At 57.0% G+C, this 13,031-nt stretch overlaps 1 protein-coding gene across 2 annotated transcripts; it reads right to left on the bottom strand.

Annotated features, from left to right (window-relative positions):
• Positions 1 to 3,049: 3,049 nt before the first annotated feature.
• On the bottom strand, positions 3,050 to 9,764 carry LOC127036781 (cold-inducible RNA-binding protein-like). Of its 2 annotated transcripts, none has more exons than XM_050927999.1 (7): positions 9,647 to 9,764; positions 7,771 to 7,885; positions 5,859 to 5,965; positions 4,879 to 4,969; positions 4,700 to 4,784; positions 4,168 to 4,232; positions 3,050 to 3,724 (listed from the first exon to the last, which is right to left on the bottom strand). In XM_050927999.1, the coding sequence occupies exons 2-6, from the start codon at positions 7,871 to 7,873 to the stop codon at positions 4,169 to 4,171; spliced, it is 450 nt and encodes a 149-aa protein (XP_050783956.1). In that variant the 5' UTR covers positions 7,874 to 7,885; positions 9,647 to 9,764; the 3' UTR covers positions 3,050 to 3,724; position 4,168. The 2 variants fall into 2 exon arrangements, with proteins under 2 accessions (XP_050783956.1, XP_050783957.1); XM_050928000.1 differs by having other exon boundaries at positions 3,647 to 4,034.
• Positions 9,765 to 13,031: the final 3,267 nt, after the last annotated feature.

Genomic DNA, 13,031 nt, shown 5'->3' on the forward strand with positions numbered 1-13,031 from the left:
TGACCCACAGAAAAAAATTGCACCCCCCGCCAAGTTTTGAAATATAAATGTTCAACTCACCCGTCCGGGGAGGCGCAGAGCTGTAGCACGGTGAGCCAGCGCTTGTGGATCCAGCCCCGTAGGGGGTAGACACCAAGGCTTGGGGGCTTCCCACCAGCAGCAGGGTGAGCTGGCGCTTGCAGCCCAACGGGGGGAAATCAGAGACTTGCCAAGGGCCAGATGAAATTAAGCAACGGCAGATGCAGCCCGTGGGTTCCCTGCCGTGGTCTAGGCCAGTGGTTCTCCAAGCCGGTCCCCCCGCCACTTGTTCAGGGAAAGCTCCTGGTGGGTTGGGCCGGTTTACCTGCTGCGTCCGCAGGTTTGGCCGATAGCGGCTCCCACTGGCCGCGGTTCGCCACTCCAGGCGTGCGGGTGCTGTGGGAAGGGCAGCCAACACCTCCCTGAACAAGCCGCAGACGGGTATGGAGAACCACTGCTCTAGAGAATACTCAGTCCTGCCATGAGAACTGAGTAGACCTCTCGAGTCCCGTCCAGTCCTAGGATCTCATGTTTGGCAAATGGGAGACTTGAAGACTTCAGCCACGTGGGGGCCCAACAACAGGAACCCAGGTGAATTTCTCCTGATGCCAGGATTGTCCCAGGAGAGACGTGTCCTTGAAACAAATATTAACAGCCACCACTCACAGCCGTTCTAAGTACCCTCCTGCATCGTCCAGCCCCATGTCGAGGGTGCAGCTCGCTGCCCCATCACAAACGGTGAGAGTGTAAAACGCCCTTCGCGGGAAAGAAACCATTTGATGGCTTGAGAAGAGTCTTCCATTTGCATTAGGCCAGCCTTCATCCCAGCCCCCAGACAGCTATTATAAGACTGACACTCAGTGACAGAAGTGAGTCTTGGATCCCCACCCAGACCCCCCTCACCTCCCAGAGCTACAGTTGTAAGAGGAGACCTGGCTCCCAGCCCCCTCCTGCTCTGATCCCCCACCCCAAGATCAGCTCCCAGCTCTGCTAATCTCCCCCCATCAACTCCCCTCTGGTGACTCAACTTCCCAGGAGACCCAGGTGCAGAGTGACACTCAACAGCTGGAAGCCAGGGAGCACTGGGGTGGTTCCAGCCCCCAAAGGCAGCCAAGCACAGACTCTCCCAGCTCTGGGGAAGAAAAGCTTCAGTCTGGTTCTCTTCTACCCCAGCAGGGGATGAAAGGGTTCGTACTGGCCCCCAGATCTTGCTGCCTTCAGGCCAGCCCCAGATGAGCGTCCGAGCAGGCCACAGATATAACGCCAATGCTGACGCACCTGGCCCTGCCCTTTGCCAAGGGTGATGCTGCCGGGCTCGCAACGCGGCATGAACCCCACCCAAGGGCAAAGGGCCCTCTGCCACCTGCAGAATCAGCCAGGAAAAGCTGAGCTGTATCAGAATTGGAAAAGGTGCAGAGAAGGGCAATCAAATCAACCGGGGCACGGAACAGCTTCCATGAGAGGAGAGTAAAGAGATGGGGACTGTTCACCGTAGGAGATACGACTCAGTGGGGATGTGTGAGGTCTAGAAAATCAATGAGTGGGGTGAAGACAGTGACTAGGGAAACATTCAGTGTTTTTACCCCTTCACATGACACACAAACCTGGGGGCACCTGATGAAGCAGGCAGGTTTCAAACAGACAAAAAGGATCTTAACCCAACACAAGTGGAACTCCTTGCCGGGGAACATTGTGAAGGCCAAAAGTAGAACTGGGCTCAAGAAAGAGAAGTTCCTGGATAGGTCCCTCAGTGGCTATTAGCCAAGACAGACAGGGAGGGAAGCCCACATTCCAAGTGCCAGAATCTGTAGACAAGGGATGGATCACTTGATAATTGCCTCGTTCTGCTCATTCCCTCTGGCACCTGGCACCGGCTGCTGTCAGACAGGATGCTGGGCTAGATGGACGCAGCTCAGCTGTTGCGATCTTACCCTTTTTTACCCTATTAGCGAGCCAAACTCAAGGGTTCTGCTGGAGAAATCGGTGCTAGTCAGCTACTTCCCTTGGCCATCCCTGTTATTTCCAGAGCCCGGAACAGTTTCCTTGCTCCTAGTCTCTTTCAGCCAGCCCTCTGCCCAAAAGCTCTCTCAGGGCTGTTCCCAGCTACCAGTTCCTGCTGTTGCTCTGTGCTCCTCTTCTGCCCTTGCAAAGTGGCAGCGAGGTGGACATGCTTTCTCAAGAGACAATGCGGGGCCAGGGTGAGAGCGGGCACAAGACCAGCTCCAGGTGAGTCTCCCAGGTTGAGCAATAAGCCATGGGTGTTTTCAGGGGTTTTATGCAGGGCTGTTCACTGGGGACACCGGTGTCCCGCCACCACAGTCTATTTTCCTGCCCTCCCTTACCCGCTGTGGCACAGCTGCTTTGCAAGGCATGGCTAAAGGATCTGGAATGGAGCCTTGGGGGTCAGGCTGCCCCCAAGGGAAGTGTCAGACCGGCCTCGAGGAGGAGGAACGTGGGAGCAGGCGTTACCTCAAACCCCATGCAGGTTGGCCGTTGTCTGGGTCTCACACGCTAACAGATAATTCTGCCGGTGGGCCAGGTCAGGAGAGAGCTAGCTACACGCAGGCTGAATTCAGCCCTGCCCAATGCAACTGTGTCTGGCCGGGCCAGCCACAGCTCCCTGGCAGGTTGCCTTGGGTCAACGGGCAGAGCTGGATTCTTACCAGGGCTCTCAAAGCGCCAACAGGAGCAGAGATGAGGGCCCAGGAGAGCCCTTCCACTCCCCTCCCGAGTCCCAGCCCAGCTGGCATACCCTCAGGGACACACGCTTGGGGCCACTCTAAACTTCCGACTACTGGAAGCTGGGGGAGGCAGACAGGAGTGAATTACTCCATAATCGCCCTGACCTGAACGTTCCCCTCAAGACAGGATACAGGGCTGGATGGCTGTTCTTAGGGGGGCCTTTTTCAGAGCCGCCTCGACAGCTCAGTCATCCTGTGATCGAATTCCTGTCACTCCACCCTCTCTAACATTCAGAACCCCGTCCAACTTTGGCCGTCTTAGCTACTGGCAAAAGGTCGAGAGCAGAGAGTTTGTTTCGGACTGTCTTTAATAGGCTCCGTAAAGCCGAAGAACTGAATACAGGAATTCCTTCACCACTTCAAAAAACACAGTATCAATGGAATTATGAGCGCTTCTTCCAGTAAAAAAAAGGGACGATATAAACAAACATTTTCGAGAACCTCTCGCAGAAAGTTTTTGCAAATCTAAGCTCGGGCTCGGTTACATCTCGCAGGAAAAATACCTTTTGCACACGAGTCGTGAGTCTCCCTTTGTTCTACCTGAGAGATTTGCCTCTCCCCTTCCTACATGCTAAAGAAAATTTACAAAACTACAAAGGTGTTATAAAAAAAAGTGAAAACCCCTCCACAGCTCATGCTCCGCGGGTCAGAGGCAGGCCCCACCTCCCATTCTGGCCAATTAAAAGAAGCCAAATTGAAAACAAGAAACAGATCCCCAAATGCTTAAGAACTCGTGAAACCAGCCTGATCTTTGCTTTGCAGGGGGGGGAAGGGGAGGTGGAAGGGAGGGGGGGCCCCTGGAACGGGCCTCCCCTCTTGGGGCTGCATGTGACCAGGCTACAAAAGGGAAAAGTACAGGCGGATGTAACTAAACAGTAAGATTCAGCGAAGCTTCAAAAATCTTTATAAATACGGCCATTGGAAGGACGATCTCAGTTCGGGAAGGGCTGTTGTTCATTGCCGGGCTGAGGATAAGAAGCAGGTAGAATGGTAAAGGCACTGCGGCATTCAGACATGCCGGCGGCATTTCGCGCCCCGCCTCCCTCCCTGGGGCGGGGGGCCAGGAGGGTGCTGTTCTTAAAAGGACCCAGGTCGGCTTCCAGCCGTCGCTTATTTCCTTGCTCGGGCATCGTCTGCAGCCCCCACTGGTGTGGAGTAGGTCCTGCGTGAAGGCGGGGCATTAAATCCCCCTACAAACTTACAGTTTGGCGGGCGTTTTCCCCCAGTCAGGTTAAAGGCAGCTCTGGGGTTTTATAAGACGGCCCAACAGCACCCCTTTAAGAGAGAAGTTGGATGGATTAAAAGTCCCTGGTGGGTTAAAGTCTCCACATGCATTTAGGCTAGACGGCGGGCGGGACGGATGGAAGAGACCGGGCTGCTCAGGCTGGTTACTTCAGGACACACTCACCCTAGTTGTCATAGCTGTCTCTATAGGAGCCTCCGGAGTAGCGGTCTCCATAGCCTCCCTGATTCCTGTGGGGAAAGCGAGACGTGAAACCGGGACCCCAGCCAGCGGATCTCAGTTGCAGTGGGGAGGCTGCAAGGGATCTAGTTAGATCAGTCGAAGGAGGGCCAGGAACACTAGCAGTAGAGTCACACCTGCTCTCTGCCCGCCTCCTGCGGTTCCAGCATTGCTCATGCGCTAATTTCACACACACGGGCAGTGCTAGGGTCACAGCCTCACTCCCGGAGGTGGCCTGCGAAGGCCACAGGAAGCTGGGGAGGGAGAGTCGACCAGATTCTCTCCCCATCATGCCACACAACGAGCCGGGTGAAGGGCACGGGGCAGCCCACACCACATGGCAGAAGAGCGAACAGGGCTCCAATCTCGGCTGGTTACTAGTTACAAACAGGCCGTCCTGAATAAATCCCACCCCTACCCCAGATCATCCTCTAGCTACTATCAAAACCAGATCACAGCACCCCCCAGGCCCGCTTACCTGCTGCCATAGTAATCCCTGGACCCACCGTAGCCTCCACTTCGGTTGTCGTAACGGCCGCCACCATAGCCTCGGTCACCGCCTCCTGCAGTGGAGAAAGAAGGAGGGGGTGTTTGGCATTGGCTGCACCCGGGGGTTGGCAAAGGGGGGAGGAGAAACGGGGGGATGAAGACACTCACCTCTTGAGAAGCCACCACGGCCTCTGCCCCCAGAAGAGCCACGAGACGATTTCCCAGCCTGGTCAACTCGGATCTGGCGCCCGTCCACAGACTGGGGAGAGGAAAGGATGCGGTTAGAAGTGGCTTTGCAGGCCCGGCAGCAAAGGGGGGCTGCGACAGAGCCGGGGATGCAGACCATGAGTGTAAGATGCCCTCATGCGCCACAACTGCAGCAGGTCAGCTGCTGAGCCAGGCCAGATGGATGAGACACAACAGATCTATCACCTGCCTTCCTCTGAGGCATATGGCCTCAGAGCAACGGCCCTAGTTGTGAGTGAGGGGGCAACCCCACTTCAGGGGCCTGGCAGCCATGTCATGCTCAGATTTGGGGTCAGGTGGATCAGTGGGGACCCTGGGGGTTCTCACCTTCCTCTCTGGCACGAGTCACCTGTGGGGACATCCGGGAACCCCACCTTGCCAAATCCTTGCCCTTGGTGGCACCCTGGCTTCACTGCCTCCCAGGGGCTGAGATGTTTTGGTCTAACTAAAGTCTCGGGCAGCTGGGGGCAATCTAATGGCTGGGCTACAGACAAGATCAGCCTAGATCTTCTCAGCTCCAGGCAACCGTGTCTGCTGCCTGGGCTACTGACCTGCAGCCTCTCTGCTGTCCGGGACTGGCTATGCGCACACCCAGGAGCGCTGCATTCAGAGCCACGGCCCAGTGAGGGTGTCTGAGGATCACAGACTGGGCTTGGAAAAGCTTTTCACCTGGCCCAGGGGCTGCCGGCTTGCCAAGCTCCCAGCCCCCTTTACTGCACCCGAGCTGCTGCCTGTGGGCCCCCAACGTACAGGGCTGCTGGAAGCATGTTTGGTACGAGAGCAGGCCAGCTGTGGGGAGATGGGGCGGAGGCACATGGCGACAGATGTCTCCCGCGGGTGCTCTGGCATCGATGCCTGTGATTTGGGGGTTGGGGGGGAACAGATGACTGGCCCCCACTCACCTCCCCATTCATAGCTCTCATGGCGTCCTTGGCATCCTCTGGACGGCGGTAAGTGATGAAGCCAAAGCCTCTGGATCTCTGGGTCTCCCGGTCCTTCACTACCACCACTGGGAGAGCAAGAGGTAGGGCATCAGGCTTCCTGTCAGGCCAGGGACACCCCGCCAGGGATCCCAGCGTAGGGTTCCAGTTTGCAACATGGATGCTGCCCCCAGGCTAGCTGCAGCCAAGATGTGCCCTAGAGATCCTGCTCACAGCGCCCCATGGCTGGGCCCATCCATACATGGAAATAGTCAGGAACAGTAGCTGGGCTTCACATCATTCACACCCTGCCTTGGTCTGAATTAATTCTGAGGCCTTATAAGCTACTGGTTTTGTGCACACTGACAGGGGCCAGGGTCATAGTGGGGTGCCTGCACTTTCACTCCTCCCCCCCCCATGCACTGGGAGACAACCGTCCTAACTGGTGTCACCTGTCACCATGGTGTCTGGTCAACTCCCCCCGCAAGGGCCTACTGGAGCCAACTCACCCATTTTGTAGCGCCAGGGATCCGAGGCGCAGAGGGAGACAGCCTGGGGGTGGAGACCAGTGACTGGCAGCCAGGACTCCTGGGTTCTACGCTTGACTCCGGGGTGGAGGGGCTCGCTTTAAGAGGGAGTGAGACTCCCCCTCTGCGCAGTGCTTTACAAGTCAGGGCGACATGCTGGAGACACCAGACTCTAGCCGGCCAGGGCAGAAACAGCCAAAGCAGGGACAGTGTTGGAGGGGCACGGGGGTAAAATGAGACCCAGCTGGGGCCAACCCTCCCACCCAGCATTGTCCCCAACCTAGACCAGTGCAGGAGAGAACCCCTCGGTGGCCTGTGTGGGTAGGTGGGGGGACTACAGAGAGGAGCCAGAGCTCTCCCATCTTGCACCTCTGCTTCATTCCCCCAGCCCTGCCCCTTCAATCAATGTCCTCTTTCCCTTTAATTTACATTTCATTGATCCCCTCCAAAAACTCTGTGTTCCCTGCCATTCCACTGACTGATGTCTCTGCTTTCTCCCACTCTGCTCCTCAGGGCAAGGCCTTTCTGCTCTCCTGCCCTGGACAGACAAAGCAGGAGCCTGTTCTTGGCTGGCCCTTACTCAACAGTAACCGACAGCTTACAAATGTGTGCAGTGTAGCTGTAATCAGCCTGGTCCCAGGTAGGTGGGAAGTAATATCTGGCAGAGAGAGAAGCTTTCCAGCTACATAGGACATCTCTGGCTCGCAAACTTGTCTCTTTGCCCAACAGAAGATGGCCCATTAAAAGGTATCACCTCGCGTCTCTCCTATCCTGGGACTGCCGTGGCTAACTATACACTGCCGGCACCAAGATGCAATTGCTTGAAAGCGAGCTGGGGTTAAAGTTGGAGTGTTCTTTGTGACAATTCAGTTCAATTGCTCTCGCTCGAGCCGCTTTCAGGCACAATCTTCATCTGTCATGGGACTACGTGGCTGGTCTGAGCCCAGATTATGATTGGAAGATGCAAAGTGGATTCCCACAAGTCTCTACTCTTGTTAGCTAGGGCTGGCTGAATGAGCCCCAGCAAGCCCCGTTTTCAGCCCAAACCTGAAACTTTCTGGACTTTTCAGCCAAAATATTGATGTTTTCCCTGCAGGGAAGAGGCGTTTTCCATGAAGAAATCCACTTTCCTGTCTGGTCCCCTTGTTAAAACATAACCACAGCAATATTTAAGCCATGCCAACCTCTCCTCTCCCAGCACTTCACTCAAACACCTGAAGACCTGCCTCCATTTATGCATAAGCAGCCCCTATGCTAACAGGCAGGCTGCATGTTTTAGGATTTCCATGGCTGAGTCATGGATGTCACCGGGCTCCTAGCGAGGGGGTTGTTTTTCTGCTGTGGGGTTGGATGACAGGCAAACTCACCTTCTGCTATGTCACCATACGGGGAGAAAAGCTGCTCCAGGTTCTGCTCATTGGTGTCGAAGCTGAGTCCTCCGATGAAGAGCTTGCCTTCGTCAGATGCCATGACTGAAGTCACCTGCAGATGAAGGGAACACTTGGTCAATCAAGGCAGGCGCAGACAGGCTCTGAAGTGAACACCTGGCTTAGTGGAAAAGTTGCAGTTTAATAGGCATCACATGTGCCGTTGAGACTGTTAGATCAAGGAAATGGTACGTTTAGCCCAGTATTCCTGCCCTATACCCCATCAGGCCAATTGTCCCAGTCAGACAAGTACTTGCCCCACACTCCATCTTTGCTGCCCCATGTCAGACCAGTTGCCCAATGATAGAGCAGACTGGTGGTCCTGGTTTGCCTAGCATATCATCTCCAGTGGCAGGCACTATTAAAGCTCTTCAGAGAGCCATACACTCAGTGCAAGTGCCATCATAAATGAAATGAGGGGGAATTTCTTCTGTGTACGAGACCTCAGAGCTGCTACAGACCAAGTTATCCCGTGTCCCATTCCACCATTTCCCCCTCCTCTACTGCATCAGACACGAGCGAGCTGTGTTCTGTTTTTTGGCCCTTTCATGGCCCATCGGCCCTCATGTGGTATCCACGCACATTTCCACTTGGCTCCCACTTGGTGCATGACGGGGCTTGTTTGAAAATGCTTTTGCCCATGCCTCCCTTCCCCCTTGGGAGTTCTCCTTGTAAACATCTGCAGAGCTACCCCATTAGCTATTGTCAAACCCCTCCTGAAAACTATAAAAAAATCCTATCCCACACCCCAAAACACCAAAACTCTCAACAGCCTGGCCGCTGGTGTGCTAAAACCACTGCCGATTAATATTGTCTCATTGTTTCCTTGTATCCCCATCTGCCTGTCTCCATCTGTTGTCTCTCCTCTGATACTTAGATGGTGAGATCCTTGAGGCAAGAATTCTTTTTGTTGTACATGTGTACAGAGCATTGCACATGGGCATCCTCCCCCCCCACCACGTGGCTCCATGGTAAACCAAAGGTCAGATTTCATTTTTATTGGCAAATGTTAACAAATATCGATTTCAATAGACACACAAACAAACTAGCGGAAAAAATATCACCATCACCAAAAAGGTGCAGACAGTAAGATGGGTGCTGCCAGAGAAGGGATCTGATAGATTTACATGGATACCCGCCAAATAGGAGTTCTCCCAAGGCCAGGGACGCCGGATGCAGCGAGATGGGCCCGGTGCCCCCTCCCAGGAGGATCGGGAGCCAGCTGCAGTTCGGGGAGCAGGGGAACAGCCCCCAGAGGGGGAGCTGCAAGCGATGCTGGGGGAGTCACCTGCAGCCCCCCCCCCCGACGGGGGGGAGGAGCGGCGCCCCCTCAGTTAAGGGGGCCTGCCCCCAGGCTGGGGGGGCGCTGTTGCCCCACAATCCCTAGCGGGGGCGCGATCCCCTCCCGCCCCCAGTCCCATCAAGATGGCAGCGAGCACGTGGGGCCCGGTCGCCGCACGTGGCGACCACCCCAGGCTCCCGCAGGGCCGCGAGCGAGGGCGCGCGCGCATCCAGGCGCATGCGCGGGGGCTCCCCAGCGCGCGCGGCCCTTCCACCGCCCGCCGCTGCGCACCCGCCCCGCCTCGAGGCCAAGGAAACGCGGGGCCGCGCCTGCGCGCCGCCACCTCGGCGCCCGCCGCGCATGCGCAGGCTGCGCAGCGCCTCTTCCCCTGCAGCCAAGGCCCAGCCGAGGCGGCGGCGAGCGGCGCCATTTTGACCCCCCGCTCCCGCTTCCCTCTCCCCGGCCAGGCCGCCCCAATCGCCGGCCCCCCCTCAGCCTCTCCCCGCTGCCGGCCCTGCGGGCAGCGGCGCTCACCGGGATGAGTCGGAGCGGAGCGCGGCGGAGCTGCTGCTGCTGCCTCGACGTCGGCGGGAGAAGCGAGAGTGAGAGCGAGGCTACGCAGGCCACACCCCTTCCCGCCACCGAGCGCTGATTGGCGGCCGGAAGCTGAGGGGGAGGGCGCGCGCTCCGTCCCCCCCACGGTCACGTCCTGTGAGCGCGCCGCCTATTGGTCAGCGAAACAAGAGCCAGGCCCCCCCCTCGCGGGCCGGGGCCCTGATTGGCTAGCTGGGTCGCCCCCGCACAGCGCAGGGAGCATTGATTGGCTCAGTAGGAAACAGCCAGGGAAATAAGGCCACGCCCCCTGGCAGCCTGATTGGCTGGCACAGAGACAGACAGCGGGAGGGCCACGACCCCTCACAGCCTGAAGCTCTGACTGGCTAGTGAAGAAGCCGCCTCACTGTTGGGAGCGCTGATTGGCTGGAATGGCCAGGGCTGGGACCAAGATAAGGCCACGCCCCCTACGTGAGAGTAACGCTGATTGGCAGGCACAGAGAGACGGACGGAAAGGGGGCGGGGCAAAAGAATAAAGCCACGCCCATTTCAACCCCCCCCCCCCCGGGCCATAGGCCCCAGGCCCTGAGGGGAGGGGTTGGGGTGAGATCCAGCCACAGCCCCATGGCCCTGAGGGGGGGGGGGTAGGTGTGAGATCCATCCCCCCATAAACATGGCCCCTGGCCCTGAGCTGGGGGGCAGAGGTGAGAACCAGCCCCTCATAACCATGGGCCCCAAACCCTGAGCGCGTGAACCAGCCCCCCCCATGGCCCTGAGGGGGGTTAGGGGTGAGATCCAGCCCCCATAACCATGGGCCCCAGGCCCTTAGAGTGGGGTGTGTGTGAACCAGCCCCCCCCATAGGCTCTACACAGTAAGAGCAGAGGGGAGGCTGAAATTAGGGGTGAGAACCAGTCCCCCAGGCTCTCAGCTCCTCCTGTAGAACTGTGCTCAGAGATAGGTAGGAGGCCTTGCCTGCCTAAGCGTCCCTCTGTACTTTGTCCCAGAGGCGAAAGGCGAGGGCTCCTGGGGAGGACAGGTGGGTTCCAAGTGGGCGTGGTACATCTCCACCTGGGGTGCTGTGGATGGCTTGTTAAGGGGCTTGGTAACACCACGATGCGGCTTTAGCCAGGCTGGCACATGGCCCTGGCCCTCCTGGCCCCCAGCAGCAGGTACCCACCTCTACCCCGAGTCTGGCTCTGGCCTCACCTGGAGGGGTGGAGCTGAGACTGTCTTGGGGTGGTGGTGGAGGGCACATGGCCTGCCCAGCAGGCAGAGTGTGACCCCTTAAGGGCCTGCCTCGTTGCCCAGGTTCCTCCACAGGCCCGTTTAATAGCCAGGGTGGAGCACCCAGCCTGTGAAGCTAGGCCACGCCATAAGAACGGTCGTCCTGGGTCAGACCAAAGGTCCATCTAACCCAGTATCCTCCCTGCCAACAGTGGCCAATGCCGTGCCCCAGAGGGAGTGAACCTAACAGGTACCGATCAAGTGATCTCTCTCCTGCCATCCATCTCCACCCTCTGACAAACAGCAGCCAGGGACACCATTCTTTACCCAGCCTGGCTACTAGCCGTTGATGGACTTAACCTCCGTGAATTTATCTAGTTCTTTTAAATGCTGTCAAGTATCAGAGGGGTAGCCGTGTTAGTCTGGATCTGTAAAAGCAGCAAAGAATCCTGTGGCACCTTATAGACTAACAGACGTTTTGGAGCATGAGCTTTCGTGGGTGAATGCTGTTATAGTCCCAGCCTTCACAACTGCCTCAGGCAGGGAGCTTCACAGGCTGCCTGTGTGCTGAACTTCCTTTGTTTTAAACCTACTGCCTATTAATTTCATTTGGTGACCCCTAGTTCTTGTCTTATGGGAACAACTAAATAACTTTTCCTTATCCACTTTCTCACCATCACTCATGATTTTATAGACCTGTCATATCCCCCCTTGGTCTCCTCTTTTCCAAGCTGAACAGTCCTAGCCTCTTTAATCTCTCCTCATACAGGACCCTCTCCAAACCCCAAATCATTTTAGTTGCCCTTCTCTGAACCTTTTCTAGTGCCAGTAGATCTTTTTGGGAGATGAGGCCACATCTGTATGCAGTATTCAAGGGGTGGGCGTACCAGGGATTTCTATAAGAGCAATAAGATATTCTCTCTCTCATTCTCTATCCCCTTTTTAATGATTCCTAACATCCTGTTTGCTTTTTGACCACCACTGCACACTGCATGGACATCTTCAGAGAACTGTCCACGCTGACTCCAAGATCTCTTTCCTGCTTTGTTGCCGGGGTAAGGCTCCTTGCTGTGAGCTCTACGCGCCCACTGTAAGTCAGCCCTGAGATCCAGCTCAAAGCAGGCAGGCATTTAAACAAAGAGCTTCCCCCTCCTGACCAGCCCAAGAGGTTTGGGGCACCCCTTAGGTCACACCCAATGCTGGTGGAGGAGAGGGTGACAAGTTGGGGGCAAAGCTGGCTTGTTCTAGGCTTATGAAGGAGGGTGGTGGTGTCACCTACAGCTCTTGCTCTCAGACCCTCTGGGCCAAGAGCTGGAGCAGCTATGGGGTGTGCAGAAAGCAGTGCAGGCCTAGCAACATGGGGAATGAAAGGGCTTTTCCTAACTCGGGTTGGAGGGAAAGACCCCCCACCCCAGCCTGACCCTCAGGCCTTTTGCTCTGGTGCATGGCTGGGCCTGCTGCCCCCAACCACCTCCAGACCCCAGCTGCCCCTTGATTTACAAGCCAGGCGCAGTTTGGCCCATGCCTTCCAACATCTGGCAGCATTGCTGTAGGAGAGCCAGCCACTGGGTGGAGGAGGGCCCCTGCCCTTGTGTTATTGTAGGGTCTTCCCCCGCCCTCACCCACTGGATGCAGTGACTGGGAGAGGGGGTTTGTAAGCAGAGGGTAGCTCAGCAGGCTGCTTTGCTAGGCCCAGGCCTCCCACCGTGGTGAGAGACAGTCACAGGCAAACACCCAAACAAGGAAGCTGGCTTAAAAAGGGAGGTTCCTGGCAGGCACTTAACTCCTCCCCGCAGCCAGCCCCACACCCTCCCACAACAATAAACCCACCGTACTTAGCACATGGGGAGTGGCCACTCTGAGGCAAGCTGGCCCCAGGAGCAGCAGCCACCCGTGCCTTCCAGCCTTGAAATCTCAGCTCCACCTGGGAGCTCAGATACCAGAGCAGGGAGCGGAGAGACACTGCTCCCTTGAGATCTGGCCAGTAAGGGCCAGGCTGCTCAATACTTCCCTCCCAAAGCCCACAGGCCTTGGGCTGCAGCCACGGCTCCCCCAGCCCCATTGCCAAGGCAGCCCCTCCAGTCATGTGAGCCCCTCCAGGGCCCGGGTCTATGCCCAGAACGAAGAGACCAGAGGCAGAGT

Source organism: Gopherus flavomarginatus, chromosome 18, assembly GCF_025201925.1.
Source record: "Gopherus flavomarginatus isolate rGopFla2 chromosome 18, rGopFla2.mat.asm, whole genome shotgun sequence".
In the NCBI taxonomy this organism is placed as follows: Eukaryota; Metazoa; Chordata; order Testudines; family Testudinidae; genus Gopherus; species Gopherus flavomarginatus.

Bases quoted from the DNA above. Each gene is read 5' to 3' on its own strand.
- LOC127036781 (XM_050927999.1), bottom strand. From the start codon at position 7,873: ATGGCATCTGACGAAGGCAAGCTCTTCATCGGAGGACTCAGCTTCGAC. The intron at 5,966-7,770 runs GTGAGTTTGCCT...TTGCTCTCCCAG, and splicing joins GTATGGTGACATAGCAGAAG to TGGTGGTAGTGAAGGACCGG. The intron at 4,970-5,858 runs GTGAGTGGGGGC...TCCTCTCCCCAG, and splicing joins TGAGAGCTATGAATGGGGAG to TCTGTGGACGGGCGCCAGAT.